At 40.9% G+C, this 22840-nt stretch overlaps 1 protein-coding gene across 8 annotated transcripts in view; it reads right to left on the bottom strand.

Annotated features, from left to right (window-relative positions):
- CACNA1D (calcium voltage-gated channel subunit alpha1 D) overlaps window positions 1-22840 on the bottom strand; it is a 537089-nt gene that overhangs the window by 150351 nt on the left and 363898 nt on the right. For 5 of the 8 annotated variants that reach the window (XM_089681858.1, XM_089681856.1, XM_089681860.1 and 2 more), the window contains exons 21-23: window positions 11136-11195; window positions 5315-5421; window positions 458-545 (exon numbers count right to left, since the gene is read on the bottom strand). In XM_089681858.1, coding sequence (XP_089537984.1) covers window positions 458-545; window positions 5315-5421; window positions 11136-11195 — 255 coding nt within the window. Of the gene's footprint in view, window positions 1-457; window positions 546-5314; window positions 5422-11135; window positions 11196-11265; window positions 11326-22840 lie in introns of all 8 variants that reach the window. The other 3 variants (XM_089681863.1, XM_089681857.1, XM_089681862.1) reach the window with 2 other exon arrangements.

Raw genomic sequence — 22840 nt, 5'->3', positions numbered from 1 at the left:
CCGGTATTGAAGTGGTTAAAGTAGCGCAGTGCCAAATATAAAAAAATGCCCTGGTCATAAAGGGGGTAAAACATTTCAGAGCTAAAGTGTGTAAGGGAGAGTTATAATCTCTGTCAGTTTTTTTTTTGCCATCTCTGTCCCATTGGGAAGATTTACCTTTCACTTCCTGTCTCATTGCTAAAACAGGAAGTAAGAGGAAATTCTCCCAAAAAAAGGGAATCCAGGGGTGTCAACCCAAAATTTTGAATTTTCTTTCACTTTCACTTTCGATGATAGTAGTAAACAGAACAAATAGAGGGTAAATCTCCCTAATGGGGGAGCAGACAGAAATAAAAACCTGACAGGTGTTCTAAACCCTCTCCACTCCACTCCACTCCAAAACAAATCAAAAAGTTTTGCCTTTAGTTATACGTTAGGGTCCGCTTTAACAACATAAATCAAAACTCGAGAACCATACCTTCAGCCCTTTAGCTCTGTTGATTGCTCTCAGAGGCCGGAGTACTCTCAGTACTCTCAGGATTTTCACCACAGATATAGCACTTGACCTGTAGAAATAAGATACTATAAGGTTGGGTCTGGGCATAAGATCACTGTACAAAATGAAATGTGCTTCAACTACCAACGGTATTGATACTTCCAAACTGACAAAGAGGCAGAAAGACCATGTATAATGGAACTTGTATTATTTCTCTCTATGACTCACCATACATATCCTGTATATTATATGGAATACCTGGGAAGGAGGCTTTATTGGTAGGTTTATGGCCAAAGCAATAGAAATAAACTTGCAAAGCTAGTGCTTCTGTTTGCAGCCTCATGGTACTGTAATAAAAAATGTACTGTTGCACATTATAGCTTTTAGTAGCTAGGTATATTCAACAGGACTGTAATGTCAAAGATGTTCTGCTACTTATCGAAGTAGCTTCTTCAGTTCTAAAGAGTGCCAGGGACATGGCCCAGAATTTATAGCTACATGGGTAAGTCAAATTAGTTGAATCACTATGTGTTGGAAGGCATCATGTTTGGGCAGCACAGTGGCTAAATGGTTAGCACTTCTGCCTGGCAGTACTGGGGTCGTTGGTTTGGATCCCAGCCATGGCACCTCCTGCCTGGAGTTTGCATGTTCTCCCTGTGCCTGCGTGGGTTTCCTCTGGGTACTCCGGTTTCCTCTCACAGTCCAAAGACATGCTGGTAGGTTAATTGGATCCTGTCTAAATTGACCCTTGTATATGAATGTGAGTTAGGGACCTTAGATTGTACACCCCTTGAAGGTTAGGGACTGATGTGAATGTACAATATATATGTAAAGCGCTGCGTAAATTGACGGCGCTATATAAGTACCTGAAATAAATAAATTAGACATTTATGGATTCTTACTGCCTGGTTGCCAAAGAACTATTTGGCCTATTGAATGTTATCTTAGAGTGTCAAGAGAAGCAAGTATTTACTACAGGATAGGTGTAACAAAAGGCTGCATACCAAAATCCTTGTCCTGGGAGTTCACACACACCCCCTAGTGGTGGGGCATGGAGATAAGAGAGCCTCAGCCTAGACTCACCGGCAACATGAGTAATAAAAGCACAGATTATATGGCTTCTAGCCAGCAGTGATTGACCTGGGTCCGAGCATGGTTGGCAATACAACAGTGCCCCCTGGTGGAGGGTTGTTGGCAATACAGCAGTGCCCCCTGGTGGAGCATTGTTGGCAATACAGCAGTGCCCCCTGGTGGAGTGTTATTGGCAATACAGCAGTGCCCCCTGGTGGAGACCACTTACTTCCGGAAGTAATCCTACACTTCCTAATGAATAAGGAGGGCAGCCTCTTAGGAGTTATGGACGCTTGCTCATTGGATGGAGAACTACACCAGGCGGGTCAAGGGTGTGTGTGTGGGTAGTGCTTGAGAGGGCCTTTAATTATAGTGTTGGCCATGTTTCTAGTCTCTTTCCGCTCTGACGTGTAACTAGTTAAAAGATACTTAGCTTTGAGGACGAACTTACACAACGTATCATCTTTACTATTATTCCTACATACTCTGTAATATAGGTTTCGATTTCTCTGTTAGGGATTTTCTTTCTGTGTAAATAAATAAGACTTTGCTTCTTTGAGCATTGTGTTTGTTATTATAGCTAATATTGCAGTGTATTACGTCTTTCAATATTGTCAAAGCTTATATGTTTACTAATTAATTATAGGAACAGACAAATAGTACATAATTGTATAATAAAAAGGGAGATTCCAGATAACCAACCCCTTATTAGGTATTTCACCATGGAATATGTCAAGACAGATGTTGACTGTCCAAGAAAATTATAGGAAGTGTGAATGTTTTGTGAAATCTCCGTTCTGATTACATCTTAATCCCATGATGCCATAAAATATGGGGCAGGTGTTAATTGTATGAGTTACACGACTGTTGTCAAGCAGAAAATTGTCTTCAACATTACAGAATAAGTCCAGTTAAATGTGATTAACTACTACAAGCTCTACCATGACTTACATAAATGAGGACCTTTGCTATGATGAAGCAGGGTAGATTTACTAAAACTGGTGCATTCAGAATCTGGTGCAGCTGTGTATGGTAGCCAATCAGCTTCTAAGTTCAGCTTGTTCAATTAAGCCTTGGCATTAGAACCTGGAAGCTGATGGGGTTCTATGCAGCACTGCATTAGATTTTGCACTCTCCAGTTTTAGTAAATAACCCCCATGTGTTAATGCAACTTGATTTGCATGTGTAATCTGTAGTAGTAGCACAGTGCTTGCAGCAGAGTAATGGCTAGGGATACCAAGCTTCAGACATAGAGATGGCAAGGGGGAGGCATTTCCAAGTTTTCCAAAGAGGGCTTCAGACCTCCTGCTATAATACAAATAAACTAGTATGATGTGTCTGCTGTTACCTTTAGAAATACATTTACCGAGTGTTGGAAGGCAACACGTTTTTATATCAGACATTTATGTATTCTTACTGCCTGGTTAACAAAGAACCATTTGGTCTGCTGGAATGTCAATAAAACAAGAATTTACAATGGGGCGTGTGAACAAAAGATCCCATACCAAAATCCTGGTCCTGGGAGTTCACACATACCCCATAGGGTGGGCATGGAGAGATCAGCCCAGATTCCCTGGTGACACGAAGATCAAAATGACAGATTACATGGCTTCTAACCAGAAGAAAGAAACAAGATGTGGACTAGAATGGTGACCTGGGTCAAAGCATTTTTGGCAATATAGCAATGCCCCCTGGTGGAGACAATGACATACTTCCAGGAGGATGGCTGGGGTAATATTATACTACCTAGTGATTAGGGAGGACAATCCCTTATACGTTATGGATTGTCGCTCATTGGATCGAGGACTACACCGGGAGGGTCCAGGGTGTTTGTGTGGGTGGTGTCTGAGTGCTTTCAATGTAAGGCCCAGCTATGCTTGCGTCCCTTTTCTATCCAGAGACCAGCCAGGTACTGAACTTAGAGGACAAACTTAGGTAACGTATCATCTTTGCTCTTTTATTTCTATATGTTCTATAATATTTATTTAGATTTTTCTGCTAGTGTTTTACTTTCTTTGTAAATAAATAAGACCTGTTTTATTGAGCATTGTGTTTATTAATATAGCTAATATTGTAAAATATTACTACCATCAATATTGTCAGAGCTTAGATATACTAGCTAATTATAGGTGCTGACAAGATAGTACATCATTTAATGTAAGTAGGGGGAAATCCAATAATAAACCCTGATTTATGTCACCAAGAAAAATGGTGACATGTTCAATACTGATTTTACCCGCTGTACATTGATTTTTTGGTACAGTGGTACCTTGAAGTGGTCATCAATCTCATCACCATTGTATCTATTTGCTCAGTTATAAGCTATGTTCTCTGTATTAGCAATAATTAATTATGTTAGGACTTTTTTTCATAAAGAAAATTAAACACACCAGAGGCTCAGTAATACTCCTTTTTCATTTGGATGTATTGTACACTATATTGACAAAAGTATTGGGACACCCCTCCAAATTATTGCATTCCAGTGTTCCATAAACCTCCTTGGCCACAGGTGTAAAAAATCAAGCCCCTAGGCATGCAGACTGCTTCTACAAACATTTGTGACAGAATGGGTCGCTCTCAGGAGCTCAGTGAATTCAAACATGGTACCGTGATATGTTGCCACCTGTGCAATAAGTCCATCCATGAAATTTCCTTGCTACTAAATATTCCACGGTCAACTGTTAGTGGTATAATAACAAAGTGGAGGAAACTGGGAACAGCAACTCAGCTATGAAGTGGTAAGCCACATAAAATGACGCACAGTGTGCAGAAGTCGCCAACTGTCTGCAGAGTCAATAGCTAAAGACCTCCAAACGTCATGTGGCCTTGAGATTAACACAAGAACAGTGCATAGAGAACTTCATGGAATGGGTTTCCATGGACGAGCAACTGCATCCAAGCCTTACATCACCAAGTGCAATACAAAGTGTTGGATGCAGCACGCCGCTGCTGGACTCTATAGTGGAGACATGTTCTCTAGAGTGAATCACGCTTCTCTATCTGGCAATCCGATGGATGTGTCTAGGTTTGGCAGTTGCCAGGAGAATGGTACTTGCCTGACTGCATTGTGCCAAGTGTAAAGTTTGATGGAGGGGGGATTATGGTGTGGGGTTGTTTTTCAGGGGTTGGGCTTGGCCCCTTAGTTCCACTGAAGGGAACTCTTAAGGCGTCAACATACCAAGATATTTTGGACAATTTCATGTTCCCAACTTTGTGGGAACAGTTTGGGGATGGCCCCTTCCTGTTCCAACATGACTGTGCACCAGTGCACAAAGCAAGGTCCATAAAGATATGGATGAGCAAGTTTGGGGTGGAAGAAATTGACTGGCCTGTACAGAGTCCTGGCCTCAACCCAATCGAACACCCTTGGGATAAATTAGAGTGGAGACTCTGAGCCAGGCCTTCTCGTCCGACATCAGTGCCTGCCCTCACAAATGCACTTCTGGACGAATGGTCAAACATTCCCATAGACACACTCCTAAACCTTGTGGACAGTCTTCCCAGAAGAGTTGAAGCTGTTATAGCTGCAAAGGGTGGGCCAACTCAATATTGAACCCTGCAGACTAAGACTGCCATTAAAGTTCATGTGCATGTAAAGGCAGGCGTCCCAATACTTTTAGCAATATAGTGTATATTAAATGTACACTCAGTTTATTATAAATCTTAATGCAATCCAAAGAATATGGCTACAATCATACTATGGTTTACAAAATGATCACCAACAACAAAGTGCAAAAAACAGCAAACCTTTATACGCAAGATACTTACTGAATACCAAAGGAAACCAGAGAAACTCCAACAACCAGCAGATCCAATAAGTTAAAATAGTTTCTGCAGAATGAACCTTTGTGTAGAAATGCTCCGAATGTCAACATCTATGATACCAAAAAAAAGATTAATACACTGAAAAATACAAAGATCGAATTGTTGCAAACCAATTCAGGGACTTCATACAAGTAGTGACATCAGACTCAACATATAGCGGGCTGACAGGAAGCACATGTGACTGTTGTAACTAGAAGATCAATGTTTTAAATTTAGACATTTCTCACTGTGAAATGTAAGATATACGGCTTGATAACTAGTACCATTCACTGGAAAATCATCTTTATTATGGCAATTAAGGAATTCTACTCAAGGAAGCCTTAAACAGCACCACCTGCTATTTTATAGTACAGCTTCAAGACAAACTGTGCAAAAGCAACCTCCATAGAAATTATTGTCAATACTGTAGCACCAGGTGCACTTAAAGTAGAGTGTGTAGAGACTGAAATGCGAAAAAGGTTTAGTTGAGGTCATAGTAGATGACAAACCTTTTTGCAGTGGATGCTTCAACACAATATGCTAAGGAACTGTAGGGGCAGGTGACAATGAGGAACTCTTGCAAATAGATAAATGGCTCTTCAAAATCTGCTTCAAAGCCATCTGGGTCCAATTGATATGCATCTCACAATGGTATTGATTCACTAAAGGAGTAGTGAATCTTTCCTTTGAAAAGAGAATGTTTACGTAGCTTAATGATAATGCTAAACCTGTTCACTGTAAATACATACAAGGGAAGTTAAAAAACACATAAATTAAATTACTGCAGTGAACATATTTTAACTTTGGTTGCTAAGCTAAATGAACATTCACTTTTGCAAAATTAAATTTCTCTCCTTTAGTAAATCAACCTAGATGGCGTGATAGTCTATGCCATTAAATGCAAAGATCTAGGATGCTGCAATCCACCAAAATCAATTTAACAGACTTCTCTTCAAAAAAACAGGAAGTGTGTGTCCCTATTTACTATATATTAAACTTGTATTACATAGATAAAATGCCAACTAAAGCCCCACAGATCATCACTCCTTGAAAAGTTTAGCATACAGCAATAAAGTTTGCAGAAACAGAAAGGCAGAAACAGGAATGTTAGACATGATGCGGACTGCATTGCAATTCCAAAAAAGAGCCCAGGCAGCAATTTGTGCAGTGTCATACAACAGAAAAAGCTCATGCGATCCAGCAATATATTAAACGATGAAAAGATTGCTAGCACATTGTGTGCACAGTCCATGTCAGTATAACACCAGCCCCCCATGCAATATGCACATTTCCACCAAATCCACAGGATACTGGCACCCAGAAGTTCTCAGAAATTTGAGCAGGCTGTCAGAAAGGGGTAACAGCCAGGAAAGATCTCTTTGCAGTTTCAGTAAGCTTTTACTAAAAAGATTTCCATCAATGAGACATGAAAATGTAAAGAATACCAGATATACAAAGATCTGTGTAAACAAAAAAGGTTCAACCTTAGGAAAAGAATAACTGGTACACTGAGGTCCATAACAGATAGGAACCTCCATCTACACCAGCCCTTTGCCCTTCAGTTTGGCTGCGGCAGATGTCCTTTTATTCTCTATTCTACCCCCCATTCCAGTCACCATCATCAAATATTTATCACTCCACTTGGTCTGTCCCAGGAGGGACATCACCAGATGCTTTACTTTACACTCCCTACCTAGGTAAGAAGAAGAAGAGCAAAATGGCACAGCAGTAACTATTTGCATTATACTGTATCACAATCTGGATAAAATGCAAACTGATAGATCTTCTAGTAACTATGCAAAAATAAGTTTTTAGAGGTTCAGAGCCAATTTTTTAATGCTTGAAACACTAACAACTGGGTCCCTGCCTGGACGAACCATACCAATCCTAGCTATAGCGACTGCAGTTTCAGGAGCGGTGGCCATCACGGGGATGTCCTTCACATTTGGTGGATATGCCCATGACTAGTAGGCTTTTGGTTCTGGCTCTTAGGCCTGTTGTGTACTTTGTTTCAATTGACGATCAGTAAGGACACTAAATTGGATTTAATACACTGTCCTGCCCCGAGTCTATATGCCTACCAACAGAAATCGTCATCATATTTATTCCTGTCAGCTAAGAGAACTATTGCTCAGGCCTGAAAAAAAACCCTTAGTTTCATTCCAGGGCATAAAAGAACACATGATGGCCCTCATGAATAATGAACAAATGTCTAGTGCCCTGAAGGATTCCTATTCCAAATTTCACATTCCTGTTCCAAAATTTGGGAACCAATTGAGTATGCTTTCCCCTCGTTATACCTGGCTAGTATCGGCAGCTTATGATTGCTGTTCTCCCCCCCACCCCCTTCCCAGTCCACCTTTTTTCCTGTTTTTTCTCCTTCTGATCTTTGGGTTCCCTTAACCCCCAATCTCTATTTCAAATCTTATCTTTTGTTTTGTATTGGATTGTTACTCGAATGGAAAACCCGTCTTTTCGCTTATACTGTACAGAATTATGTTTTGGGATTCTTCATTTGGGCTCCCCGTTTACCTGATATACTACTCTGTTTTGATTTCCGTTGGCACCTCTTTGTGTTTTGTATTATTGCAAGCTCTTTCCTTAGCCCCTGCATAGACCATTTTGGTGCTTATTTGGTTATGTTTGAAAAACCAAATAAAAATCATTGAATCACCACCACTGAAGATGTATGACCCTTGGCACCATTAGAGAACAGGCCCAAGAGAGACAAAATTTAGTCCTGAACATCGTCTGTGCAATAAAGGATTAGTTTAGGTGTACAGGCGCATTCCTTAAAAGCATTCTAGTTGATATGAAACCCTTAAGTTGTTTGGAAGGGTATGGACTTACCGGGACTTTGAATTTCCCAGTAGAAAATTGGTGCAAATTGCCTAGGATATGAAAGGGTTATACCTACCCAGGTACCTACCTAACAGGATCACCCTTAGAAAAGGAACACTTCTTCTATGTATGGAGAGAAGACAGCAACCTTTTATCATTTAGAAACAGGGCATATTCAGGTATGCAACATGAGAATGCAAACAATAACCTATGGAAGAGTACCATAATGAGATCCATGGATACTACTCTGGTAAGCTGTAGTTTTGGTGGAAATGTTCTGCTGTTCAGTTAGATGCAGCCACGCAATGTAGAACTCCAGAAACACATTATTTTCTGTCAAAGACAAATGCCTCTTGGCTTTTATTGTGCAGAATAAACACACTCCATTCAAACAAAACCCACACAGAAAAAAGTATTTAAATCAACAGTACAAGAAGTATTGTTTGTAACAATTAATGAATCTACTGAACGTTCTTTATTATCCTTGTGCAGATGTTTACAGTGAGTTATCTTTAGATATAATCTACAGCGCCATTAAACTAAATTATGGTGAAGTGACGTTACGCCATTTTAGCTCGTCTCATGTTCTGTATTTTTAGTATGATACCGGGCAGTCACTCACCAGCAAACACTTGACATTAACATTTCAAGAAAGCCAGCTTTGCTGCCACTAATAAAAATACAGCATATACTTTCTGCACTAGTCAGAAATTCTAGAGAATCACTAAAGGAAATCTTTCACAAGGGTGGTCCTATCCAGTCTGCCTGTCAGTTTTTCCAGCAGGCCTGATTAGAAGCTCCATGTAAGTCTATGGGCAGGCAAATGTAAACAAACGTGAGCCTGTTTACATCAGATTACCTCCAAGTCTGTCTAAGTCAGGAAAAAAAATTAGGAAAGCTTTGTGTCCGTTTCTTTTTTTTCCAACCTAAACGTGAGGGATCAGAGGCAGTTTGATGTAAATGTACACAATATGGGTCCGTAAAGATCCTGCAGCAGAAAAACTGAATGCACATGAATGTCACAAAAAGACAAGGAAGAAACTGTCACACATTTTGTGACTTTTGACCCTTGAGTCTCAAACTGAAGAGTCAGAATCACACAAGTAGAAAAAAGCTACATAATGCTAGATAATAATTTAATGCAAAAACCTGCATAAATGAAATTTAAAACTTTGATTTAAAGTGGTTGTTAAGGCAGAATATGTTTTACCTTACTGCATTCCAATTAAGGATTAAGGTAAAAAACTTCTGAGTGCAGCTACCCTACCCCCCCCCATTTGTATCTGAGCCTGATCTTGATCCAGAGATGTGTACAAGAGCCAAAGTTCTCTCGGCTGTCTTGTTCCTCATTGGCTCAGATACAGCAGCAGGAGCCAGCTGCTGTCAATCAGAGCCAATGATGTGGAGCAGGGGGCAGGGCCAAGTTGTGTGCTGGGAGCAAGTATGAATGAGTGCCCCCAGAGCAAATGGCTTGCTCTGGGGGCACTCAACAGGGAGGTGTGGAGCCAGAAGCGCAGACGGGGGACCCAAGTGGAGGAAGACCTATGAAAAACCATTGCACAGAGCAGATAAGTATAACATGTTTGTTATTTTAATAAATAAAAAGCAAAGCTTTACAATCACTTTAATAATGTAAATCAGGACAATTAGATTTTTGGCTAAATCCAGCTGTGATTGTAAAATGTGTTACAATTTTTACTATGTATGTTACTTTCTTATAGGGTTGCTCTTCTTTAGAATTACGAATATATTTTCCTATTCTATCTACTATGGCTGTCACCTTGAACATCCATGTTGTCTGACCTGAGATGCTAGATAACTCTCTGCCCAATTCCTTGGATAACCTCGCTTTGTTACTTGTTTCTGGTGAACCTTGAACCCTTTACTCCTCCCATGAACTTCCTGACTTAAAGCCACGCCTCTGCAATTCATGTTTGCCAAATTATTGTGCTCCTCTCCAGCCAATATCCTGCTCCTTTCATTCCTGCTGCCATCCAAGTCCTCACTACCACTACCGACCTTTGACTTGTTCTTCTACTATGTTTATACTTGATCCCAACTTGTAACCATCTGGTACTTACCTTTTTCATTGTCTATGCTTTCACTTGATCCCAACCTTCAAGCACTTGGTACCAACCTTTTGCTTGTATGGACTACACTTCTACTTGATTCCTACCTGCTCCTTCTGCCACCGGACCCTGGCTTTCTCAAATAATGGTGGGGAGATCTTGAGGACTACAACCTGGGACTAGCAGGCAGATAAACCCATCTCCACCATTAGAAGCTCTGTTGAAGACCAGCTAGACCCTGCACCTCAGGTGAGCCCACGTCATCCACCAAGGTGACCTGCTTGTGTACTTATCCTGCTGGTCGGTGTAAACCTATCTAGTGCTATAGATACTGGTCTCCAAGCCTGACCCTTGATTGTGACACCTGGAGTGCATACTAGTTTAGTAACAGTGTCTAAGAAAAGAATGATGCTAGAGGATGAGGGGGATTCAGGGAACTAGCATTTGCAGGGGGAGATAATCAACGGTGGCCTCCGTATTGCTGTTTGGATGGGTTTCCTTTAAAGCATGAGTCTAAACTTTTTTTTTCTGATTTAGTTTTGGATAAAGGAGGTAATAGTTAACGTGTCAGGTTTTATATTTCTGTAACATTTTTTCTCACTCTCTGTCCCTGTGACATCCATACAAGATATACAAGATAAGGGGAAACAGCTGTCACAAGGATGAAAGCAATGTTAAAAATGCCAAATCTTTACAAAAATAAATGATAATGGCTACTATTTTAACACTTAATTTCTATAAACATCAAACGTATTCTGAACATATTTATACATTTGCTGGAAAAAAAAACAATTTTTCTGACCAATTTCTGTAAAGTGACAGTAAATATAATTGTACTGCTGTTTTAAATACAATTTTCACACAAACCAGGTTACCTTTAATATGATTTCAAATGTAAACATACTAGTGAAGACATAATCTGCATATCCTAGCACCTGAGGGTACAGAAGAATTATAGGTTATCATAGACATCATTCTGATCATCAAAAAAGAACACGATTTTACCTTTAAGAAGATTTCAACTGTAAAGATTCCTGTGAAAGCATAGTCAAAGTAACCAAGAATCTGCAATGTACAAGAGCACAGTGAGTAATCTGCTCGAAGAGAAGCTGAGAGTGGATCACTGCCTTTTGCTGGGACTAGGTAAGAAAGCTTGCCATGAAGTATAATAGCAACTGATTTTTAGAAAAAAAATTTGTTTAGGACTTGGACGTGACCACTTAAAGTAAATATGGTTCTCTTATAAAAAAACAACCCTGCCCATTTATTCTCACCTCCCTTGCCATTGTATTGCTCTGTTGGAGGCTTTTTTAGGTTCTTTGTCCCTTCCGGTAAATTGGAGCATTTGATCTCCTCCTAGGATACAGTGGTCTATAAGGGCCAAATGTCAATCCTGAACACTGTTGAATTGGAGGAAGAGGAAGCAGTCAACCCTGTGTAACCTTCAACACCATCTGACATGGAACTTTCACAGGGTTTGAAGTCTCAACTCCAATGGAGGCATGAAGCACCGGGGGAAGAAAGGGGAAGTTGAATTTCATCAGGTAGGGTATTGTTTTTTACAACAGAGAATTTGTCACTTTGTCCTGAATGGAAAAAGTGACAATTTCTTTAGTAAAACAGTAACTTGTTTCAGCCAATTAGAATTTAAACTGACTTCTAATCAGGTTAACCCTTTGAGGACCGTAAGGTTTTGGAACGCCAAAAGAATCAATTTTTTTGTTTTTAAAGTTCGTACACTTCAGTTGCTGTAACTAAGCCATTTCATGAAATAATTGGCAAAAAGCTAGATCCATTTGTTGTTTGTTGATAAGAACTAATATTTTGACTCAAACCAAAAAAAAAAAAGAGTTTTAAGTTCTTAATCAGATGATACACGCAATTACAAACAAGGGACAAATACGTCCCTTGGTCCTCAAAGGGTTAATTACACATATAAATAACATGCATGGTAGCTGTTTGGCCTACCAAAGGATTTTTGCCTTGTGATCCAACCACTCCTGTTAAGGAGAATGAAGGTTAGCTTGAGAAAGAGGCTTGGGCAGCCTTGAAATGCACAGCTCAACTCCCTGGCTTCCAGATGACATCACATCTGGTCTGCTCTGCATCCCACAGAAGCCCTCCGCCATCTTGTTGGTTTCCACTTCCTTATTTAAGCTGTCCTCCAGCCTGACATCCTGACTTTCCAGGCTTCAAGTTTTATTAAGAGGCTCCCCATCCCAAATGCCTGAGCTGATTGCTCTCACAGATTACATATAAAAAGTGCAATTTCTTCTTCCCATGTGAGTTGCTCATTTACTAGTGTTTCTTAGTACATTTAATGCTGCACTTAAGCTGATTTTAACTGTCACAATGTGAGTTGCCATTTGTCTTTTCACCACAATAAATCTGTTAATATACTACAGTCAGTCTGCGCCCTGCTGTTTTTCTTATCTGTTAGCCTAGAGCAGCAATGGGCAAACTACGGCCCGCGGGCCGTATACGGCCCGGCGGACCTTTTAATCCGGCCCGCGGAGCTAGGCTCCCGCTAGGCTGCTCTCACAGTCCGCCCTAAAGACCGGTGTAGCATGAAAATCTGTCTCCTATGAGGATCTGTCCCCCTCGACGTATCTGCACATGTGCCGGAGATCGCCGATCGGCTGCTAATGCCTGAAACTGGCACATGCGCAGATACGTCGAGGGGGACAGATCCTCATAGGAGACAGATTTTCGTGCTACACCGGAACGGCGCGGGAACATGGCGAGAGGAACGCGCGGAGCAAAGGTAAGTGAATTGACACAGGGGGGACTTAATATGGGGGATGAATTAATATTGGGAATGAATTACTATATGGGGGATGAATTACTATGGGGGATGAATTACTATATGGGGGATGAATTACTATGGGGGATGAATTACTATATGGGGGATGAATTACTATGGGGGATGAATTACTATGGGGGATGAATTACTATATGGGGGATGAATTACTATGGGGGATGAATTACTATATGGGGGATGAATTACTATGGGGGATGAATTACTATGGGGGATGAATTACTATATGGGGGATGAATTACTATATGGGGGATGAAATACTATGGGGGATGAATTACTATGGGGGATGAATTACTATGCTTACTATGGGGGAATATTACTATACTTACTATGGATGACACATACACATCATTCATCTACTCTTGGTCCGGCCCCCGGGTCCAATATATGAACCCATTGCGGCCCTCAAGTCAAAAGGTTTGCCCACCCCTGGCCTAGAGATACTTCAGTCTCTTCAGAGGTGCTACATTGAGGTCAGCGAGCAGTTACCCTGAATGCTCCAACTGGACTCTATGAACCTTCTGCAGTTCTGCATTGAGAGTTTTGTACACACAATACTTATTGCGCCATAAACTGTATTACTACTGAACTTGCCTAATTTCTGTTCTATGTGCCATGCATGTTTAGCTTTCAAGTGTCTTCCTAAGTACCTGTTACAGATGTGAGTTAGAAATGTTGAAACTGGTCCTTTTATAGAATAGAAATGAATTCAAGCAGAGAATTTGTACAAATGTTTCCATTCCCAACCACTGTTTTGCAATGGTCTACCTAATCATTTCAACAGTATTAGAAAGGCTACTACAGGTTAGATTGATTCAGCTTTGTTCAGTGCTACACATCTTAACCTCAGAAACCATGTATTTTTCATGAATGCATGCAGCGCAAAGAAACAAGTTCACAATGATGGCAGCTATACCAGCAGCTTAGATTTTCTCTGTACTCTGTATATTTGGGTATGGGAAAAAGTTGGCTCACTCCCATTCTTGTCATATAACAGCACTGATGCTTGGTGATTAGCTGCTCAGGCGCCTGTGATGTCACATGGGGCTGGGGGGAGTCCCCACATGGAAGAAAAATATATTTGATATATATTTTAAAAATATTCTTCCCAAATATATTGACATACATTTGAAATACTACAATTTTGGCCATATTCAATATATTTCAAAATATATTTCAATATATATATATTGCGCCGGCAGGTAGTTTTTTTCTACCTTTAGCCCTGCTGCGGGCAAGCAGCAGGGCTCACCTGTCAGATGCAGCAATTGGCAGCAGCGCTGCCGCAGATTGCTTTCACACATTGCCAGCCTCTCCGCACCACTCCACCGTGAGGTTTCCTGGGCTCCGCTTGCCCATTTGCAAGCCCGGCTCGCCATCGGCTAGAGGGGAGGGAGAAGAGCGGGCAAGTCCGCTCCCCTCCCCTTCTTGTGCTGACCTGGAAGTGATGTTACGAAATCACTTCCGGGTCCCCGATGAGTTATTGCAATACAATCCCCGGGAAAGAATGTAATATGGTGCAATGTGTACCATATTACATTCAGTGGAGAAGAGGGGAGACATACAGGGTCTTTTAGACCTTGGATATCTCAAAGAGAACCTGTCACCAAAAATCATCACATAGAAGTGAAAAGTGTTTTTTTTTAATTATAAACAATGAAAGTTACACCCAAGCACATACCATTCCCCCCCAAAAAAATACTGAGGCCCCCACCCCCACATATACGCACGTACAAACGTAAAAGAACACGCTGGCGCACCTACACATGAAACCGTCAATTGCGATACTCATGTCACATATCGCCGTGCACGCCAGGATGAGAGAGATAATTCTAGCACCAAACTTCCTCCGTACACTATACTGGTGACCTATAGGGAACTTTAAAAGTGTCGACCTATAGAAAATATAGGGTACTGAAGTTCGCCGCCATTTCATGAGCGCGCACAAATTTAAGGTTTGACATGTTGCATATCTATTTCCTTGCTGCAACCTCATCTCTTATATTTTACAAAAAAATAGGGCAATTTATTGCTTTTTTTGTGCCCTAAAATTAACTTACTTGTATTTTTTACAAACATTTTGCGGTAAAATCATGCGACATATAAAATTGGAATTACCAGTATTTTATTTTCTAGGGTCTCTGCTTTCAGAAAATCTAGAATGTTTGGGGGTTTTATGTAAACTTCAAGCATAAAATGATTTTTTTAAACGTGTGCAAAAAACGCAAAAATGGCTCTGGCAGCAAAAGGGATAAAGGATAAGCCCGACACGCCCCTTTCCTGACAAGCACCCAATCGGTGCTCATTACACTGCAAGGTCTCTCCCCTCCCTGCTAGTCACCGGGTGCGGTGCTGGAGACAGGCAGGAGAAGAGGAGAAAATCAGCACAATGTTAAAAATATTACACGTTTAATTCGCAATAAAGCCCCTTTTGTTTTTAAAAGCCCCAGACATTCCTAAAATCACCTCCGATTTAAATATGGTTTTGGTTGAAAATTTTTTTTTTTATCAGGACAAGTAGATTGTCATGAGGGACTAGTAGATTGGGGCCCTGATTTAGTCCCTGGATAATTCGTTTTTAAAAAAATTTCCACACCCTTGACATGATTTTCCCAACAAAAACCACATTAACTGTTAACAAATGTATCTGTTTTATAAAAAATGTTTCCTTTAAAATTTTTTGTCACTAAGGTAAAGAAATGAACAAATTGAATGAAATTCTACTAGTGTTTGGCCAGCTTATACAGACACATGTTCAACTTACTTTACAAAGGACAGGCATCTACTCTCATTTAAAGTGGTAGTAAACCACATCTAAAAGAAAAAAAAAAAAAAGAAAAAACATCCCCTGCAAGGTAAAGGTAGTGTGCACTGCATACTAGCACATTATGAAGGACTTGCCTTGAACCAAAGCCCTCCAGCAGAGCGCTGTCATGGCTCCCCGAGGCTTCTATCTTCACACGGTCTTCCTTTTGGGTTCGCAAGATCTGGCAGGCTGACTGACCGAGCCGCGATAACGTCACGTGCAGGAGTCCCAGGCCACAGCACAGTACTTGGAGGGAATGGCATGGGTATGCTGTTCCTTCAGAGCGCATGCGCCAGCTATCAGAAAGGGTTAATATCTCCTAAAAGGTTCAATTTTAGGAGATATTAATTTTACCTACAGGTAAGCTTTATTATAAGTTTACCTGTAGGTAAAATGATTAAAGAAGAGTTTTCTACCACTTTAAAATGGCTTATTTCAGCAGAAAATTGCATCATTTTTATATGGACTGCAGGTGTTAATGTTTTTCCACATTTGTGTCATAAGATGTTTGGTAACTACATGTGTGTCATGTACAGCTTCATAGAGGTGCATACACAAAGCTATCCAATAAGACATTTCTCTGACTGTAAACTGAAACTATTTTTCTATTTAAAATTAGATTTTAAAGCGGAACTAAACCCATCAATTTAACAGTTTCAAAAAACAGGTGACGGGAATGCTAAATGTCACATTTGCTTGTGCTCTCAATCAAACTGTCAAACCATCAAATGGCTGGTGTCATAATTGATCATATGTGCAGCATCATGGCAGTTGAAAATCAAACAGATAAGATGGCAGCTTCCTTGGTTAAAAAAAGTTTGGAGGGTTTAGTTCCACTTTAAAATAAAAACAAAAAGTAAAATGGCAGATTTTTTTTCCTACACTAAAGGAAAATATGTACCATTGAGAAATTGACTATCTGCTCTGAGAAACTCGTTTCTATTCATAAATCTGCCAAAATAACACCCCTCATTGCTATATCATCTGGACAGAATTATGGGGGAACTCCAGCTTTTGCACATAAATATGCTGCTGCTTCTGCAATCCCCAGTCAAGGCTGGGGTGGGTCCTGGAACAGGCTATGCTGCTTAAGGGCATTTTCACACTGATCCGTAGCAATAAAACAATATGCATTTGTGTTGTGATTTTACTGCGATTGTGGTGCATTTTTCACAGGACATGTGACTCAAAAAATGCATCAAGAACACAACAGAGGTTTTTGATGCGCTTTTGGTGCGTTTTCAATGCATTTCAATGGGGTGGTGCATTTTTGGTGTTTTTTTTAACTGACCAAATATGCCCCAAAAATGTGGCAAGCAGGATTTTTTACTCCACAATGGATCACTGTGAAGACATGAATAAGCATACATAGGGAAGATTTTTCTTGTGCTTTTCTTGTGCTTTTTTAATGCTAAAAAGGCTTCAAAAACTCCTCAGTATGAAAGCATCCTAAATGCAATGTAGTCTGCAGGGTGGCCTAGGATCTGGCTGTGGTGTCTGACAGGGGTGCTTGAATCACAAGAGTGGATGAAGAACATTACAAATCCTTCAGCAGGTAAAATAATGCACATACATTTATTTCTGTGTATTTATCTGTTTGCCTGGAGTTCAACTTTAAATCTGAAGTTTAATCTGTTTATATTTTGCTCTATCTGGTCCCCCTCCATTATCAACATGCCAATGGGATTTTTAAATAAAACCTCTATTTTTTCTCTATTTTAGACAGAGTGATATCATCACTGGGTCTTTGTGCTTCTCAATGCAATGCAGACAGATCAAGGCTGGTGGAGGGAGCCAGCTAATCTGTGCATAGCTTCCCGAAAACATCACATTACCCTGCCTCAGTACTTCTCCTAACAGCCCTCAGCCCTGTATGCGAAAATATCAAAATGGATAATGACTGTCAGCTTTGAAGATTGGCTCTATCTGGGCAGACTGCATTTGTTTGTAGACCACCCTTAGTAATACCCATGTGATGTTGAGTCAACATGATTTAAACAACTGAAATCCAATGAATGAAAAGGAGTGGGCCAGTGATAGGAGGGCTAGGGAGGATAGAGCTTATTTATTTATTTCAGGTACTTATATAGCACCGTCAATTTACACAGTGCTTTACATATATATTGTACATTCACATCAGTCCCTAACCCTCAAAGGGTGTACAATCTAAGGTCCCTAACTCACAATCATACTAGGGACAATTTAGACAGGATCCAGTTCACCTACCAGCATGTCTTTGGAGGAAACCCACACAGGCACAGGGAGAACATGCAAACTCCAGGCAGGTGGTGCCGTGGTTGAGATTCGAACCAACGACCCTAGTACTGCCAGGTGGAAGTGCTAACCATTAAGCCACTGTGCTGCCCCAAGCTTGATGATGTTGGATGTCCTCCAGCCAGAGAATAAGGAGAGCTCTATCTTATTTGTCTCGGAGTCTCATACACAACGTGAGAAGTGTACAGTGTATATTGAAATGAGAGTAAGCAATTTCAGTACAGGAAAGGAGCTTGTACAACTGTGCAAGACTGCAGGGAAGGCCGGAGTTCTGCTTTAAGCACCTAGCCCATTTGCCCAAATGATTACTGCTCTGATTTAGTTGCCCCCTGTGGTGTTATAACAAAGGTCAGACAAGCTATTTCTGACAAAATCAAACCAGAAACCAAGGTACTTAGTGTAGCAGCAGGAGAAAGCTCAGTGCGGCTCCTCAATTAATTGGTAATGAAGTCTAGCGGACTGCCAGGACTGTGAGCTGTGTGGGACACATAGATTTAGAATTGCTAATGTGCACCAAGTGAGTTTCCTGACTGTACGCTAGCTCAGTCCTGCAAAAGGTCAGCCACGACCTACCAACATGGTTCACTGTTTTTTACTAAGAATAAAAGTTACAAATGAGAGCACAAAAGTGGAAAAAGAAGCCATCTGTTTGTATATATTTAACTCATTATTAAACCCAACACTAAACATGTAATATATTGCAGATTACCAGTCCTTAGATGTGGTGGCTGCATTAGCTTTAATTTTTAGGTGTTTTTTTTTCCTTTATTTTCACCCAGTGATCTGGCCAGTAACACACCTCCTGTATTGGCGTGCCCCCACTGTGGTTGAAGGAGATACAGAGTGCGCATTTGGACAGCAGCATCTAGGGGTAGGACAGTGCTAGGTGTACTAGCAGATTTAGATACACTAACACCTTGAAGCCAAACTCTAGCTCACACTGCAGTTACACAAGTAGTTACAGCAGTAGTTTTTTTCTTTTGGGATAAAGATGTTATATGAATAAATAAAAGCTGTTCATTTTAACTGCTTCAGGTCTGGACACTTACACCCCCTTCCAGTCCAGGCCAATTTTCAGCTTTCAATGCTGACTGACAGTTAGTCATGCAACACTGTATCCATATGAAATTTATCATTTTTTGAGACAGAGCTTTCTTTTGGTGGTATTTGATTGCCACTAGGTTTTTATTTTTTGCTATACAAATGAAAAAATATCAAACATTTTGTAAAAAAAGATATTTTTGCTTAGTTTTTGGTACAAAATTTTGCAAATAAATAATCTTTCTTCATAAATTTAGGCCAAAATGTATTCTGCTACATTTGTGGCGTAAAAATAACTGAAAACCGTATATATTATTTAGTCTGTGTGAAATTTATAGAGTCTATAAACTATGGTATATATATACAGTTGCAAGAAAAAGTATGTGAACCCCTTGGGATTACGTGGAGTTTTGCATGAATTGGGCATAAAATGTGCTCTGAACGTCATCTAAGTCACAACACTAGAAGAACACAGTCTGCTGAACATAATACTACACAAACATTAGATGTTGCCATGGTTTAATTGCACATAAAATGTAAACATTCACAGTGCAGGGAGGAAAAAGTATGTGAACCTTTGGACTTAATAACTGGTTGACCCTCCTTTGGCAGCAATAACCTCAACCAAACGTTTCCTGTAGTTGCAGATCAGACCTGCACAACGATCTGGAGTCATTTTGGACCACTCCTCTTCACAAAACTGTTTCAGTGTAGCAATATTCTTGGGATGTCTGGTGTGAATCGCTCTCTTAAGGTCATGCCACAGCATTTCAATCGGGTTGAGGTCAGGACTCTGACTGGGCCACTCCAGCAGGCGTATTCTGTGCTGTTGCAGCCATTGTTTTGTTGAATTACTTGTATGCTTTGGGTCATTGTCCTGTTGCATCACCCATCCTCTGCGGAGCTTCAGTTGGAGGACAGATGGTCGTACGTTTTCCTGCAAAATGTCTTGATAAACTCTGGAATTCATTTTCCCATCAATGACAACAATCCGTCCAGGCCCTGAGGCAGCAAAGCAGCCCCAAACCATGATGCTCCCTCCGCCATGTTTCACAGTGGGGATGAGGTTTTGATGTTGGTGTGCTGTGCCTTTTTTTCTCCACACATAGTGTTGTGTGTTCTTCCCAAACAACTCAATCTTGGTTTTATCTGTCCACAGTATATTTTGCCAGTAGTGCTGTGGAACATCCAGGTGCTCTTTTGCAAACTTCAAACGTGCTGCAATATTCTTTTTGGACAGCAATGGCTTCCTCCGTGGTGTCCTCCCATGTACTCCATTCTTGTTTCATGTTTTCCTTATTGTAGATGTGTCAACAAAAATGTTAGCATGTGCCAGAGATTTCTGTAGGTCTTTAGCTGACACTCTGGGATTCTTCTTTACCTCATGCAGCATTCTGCGCTGTGCTCTTGCAGTCATTTGTACAGGACGACCACGCCTAGGGAGAGTAGCAACAGTGCTAAACTTTCTCCATTTGTAGACAGTCTGTCTTACCGTGGAGACATGAACATCAAGGCTCAAGGAGATACTTTTGTAACCCTTTCCAGCTTCATGCAAGTCAACAATTCTTGATGGTAGGTCTTCTGAGAGCTCTTTTCTGCGAGGCATGGTTCACATCAGACAGTGCTTCTTGAAACCAGTAAACCCAAAACAGGTGTGTGTTTTTTAAGGGCAGGCAACACATCCAATATCATCACACTGATTGGAGTCAAGGTTGGCTCACTCCTGGCTCCAATTAGCTCTGGGAGAAGTCATTAAGCTAGGGCCTCACATACTTTTTCTTCCCTGCACTGTGAATGTTTACATGTTATGTGCAATTAAACCACGGCAACATCTAATGTTTGTGTAGTATTATGTTCAGCAGACTGTGTTCTTCTATTGTTGTGACTTAGATGACGCTCAGAGCACATTTTATGCCCAATTCATGCAAAACTCCACGTAATCCCAAGGGGTTCACATACTTTTTCTTGCAACTGTATATATATATATATATATATATATATATATATATATCTGGAAATTGATCAGTTGAGACTCTATAATTCCAGGCGCTGCTATGACGTATGATAGTTGGTATGAGTTATGGTGGTGATCAGGACACTGGTATGGGGTATGGCGGTGATTAGGACATTGGTACAGTGCATGACTGTGATCAGGACACTGGTATGGGGTATGGCGGTGATCAGGATACGGTATGGGGTATGGCGGTGATTAGGACATTGGTATAGTGCATGACTGTGATCAGGACACTGGTATGGGGTATGGCGGTGATTAGGACATTGGTACAGTGCATGACTGTGATCAGGACACTGGTATGGGGTATGGCGGTGATCAGGATACTGTATGGGGTATGGCGGTGATCAGGGTGCTGGTATAGTGTATGGTGGAGGTCAGGGCACTGGTATGGCATATGGCGATGATCGTGGCTTGGTATGGCATATGACAGTGATCAAGGAGTTGGTATGGCATATGGCAGTGCTCATGGCGCTGGTATGGGGTATAACAGTGATCAGGATGCTGATATGGCAATGATCAAGATCTTGGTATGATGTATGGCGGTGTTTTTGTAAGCACTGGGACAGGTGACAGGTGCTAGCTACATTATTTATTAGGGACTACACTGGAGCAATGATAAGGGACACTGGGGTGGCTGGCATTGCAGTCTGTGAGTGTACATGCAGCCTGACAGGCTGGTCCAACACACATGTGTTGCAGTGTACCACTGTGCTGCATTTGAAAATCTGCCTGTTTGAATTTGAAAATGTCTGTTTCCGCTGTCCTTTAAGGGCCGGTTCACACTATAGAAACGCAGTCCAGATGCGTTCCGGATGCGTTTTTGCATGAGCATTTTTGAAGCGTTGTTAGAGCGTCCCGGTGCATTTTTGATGCCTTTTTGACGTGTTCCAGTTACATTTTTCCCCTCTTTTGCTTTGATTTAAATAAGGACATGCGAGTTTCAGTGCGTTTTTTGTGCGTTTTTTTTCTGCAACCCAGTACAGTTCTGTGCAGGAAAAATTCAGCCTGTTCCACTTTTTTTTCTGCATCCAGAATGCACCGGAAATGCAAGCACTGATGTGAACTATGACGTTGACAACCATTTAAACCTACTTTATGTGCATTTTGGATGAGGAAAAAAAGCAACCGAAACGCATGTAGTGTGAACTGGCCCTTAATGTCTGTTTCATGTCTTTATCCATTCTTGTGCACTTACAGCAGGTTCAAGATGACTGGGCTGCCTTAAAGTGGTTCTTCATTCACTTATTCAACAATTAAAAGTCAGCAGCTACAAAAACTATAGCTGCTGACTTTTAATAAACAGACATTTACCTGTCCCAGAATTCAGTGCTGTCCTCACTTGGGTTGGTTTCTTCACCAGTCTTCAGTTCCCAGCACCACCATATTAACTGTGGGCAGTTGGCTTTGACTGCTTGTGGCTTCACAGTCAGATGCCCACTGTGCATGCGTGAGCCACACTACGCTTTGTGAATGGTCATGCATGACATGTGACGTGTCCAAGAAGGATCCAAATAGAAGTGAGAGCAGGTGCCACTTTCCCCACCAAAAAAAAGATGTGCCAAATATGTCGGGGGGAGGAGGAGAAAGAGCAGAACTTCCCCTTTTGCGTGAAGCTCTGCTTTAACAC

The sequence above is a fragment of the Staurois parvus genome, unplaced genomic scaffold (assembly GCF_062004578.1).
Source record: "Staurois parvus isolate SC_StPar_1 unplaced genomic scaffold, SC_StPar_1.0 ptg000282l, whole genome shotgun sequence".
NCBI lineage: Eukaryota > Metazoa > Chordata > Amphibia > Anura > Ranidae > Staurois > Staurois parvus.
This window is presented reverse-complemented; position numbering and strand designations above follow the sequence as displayed.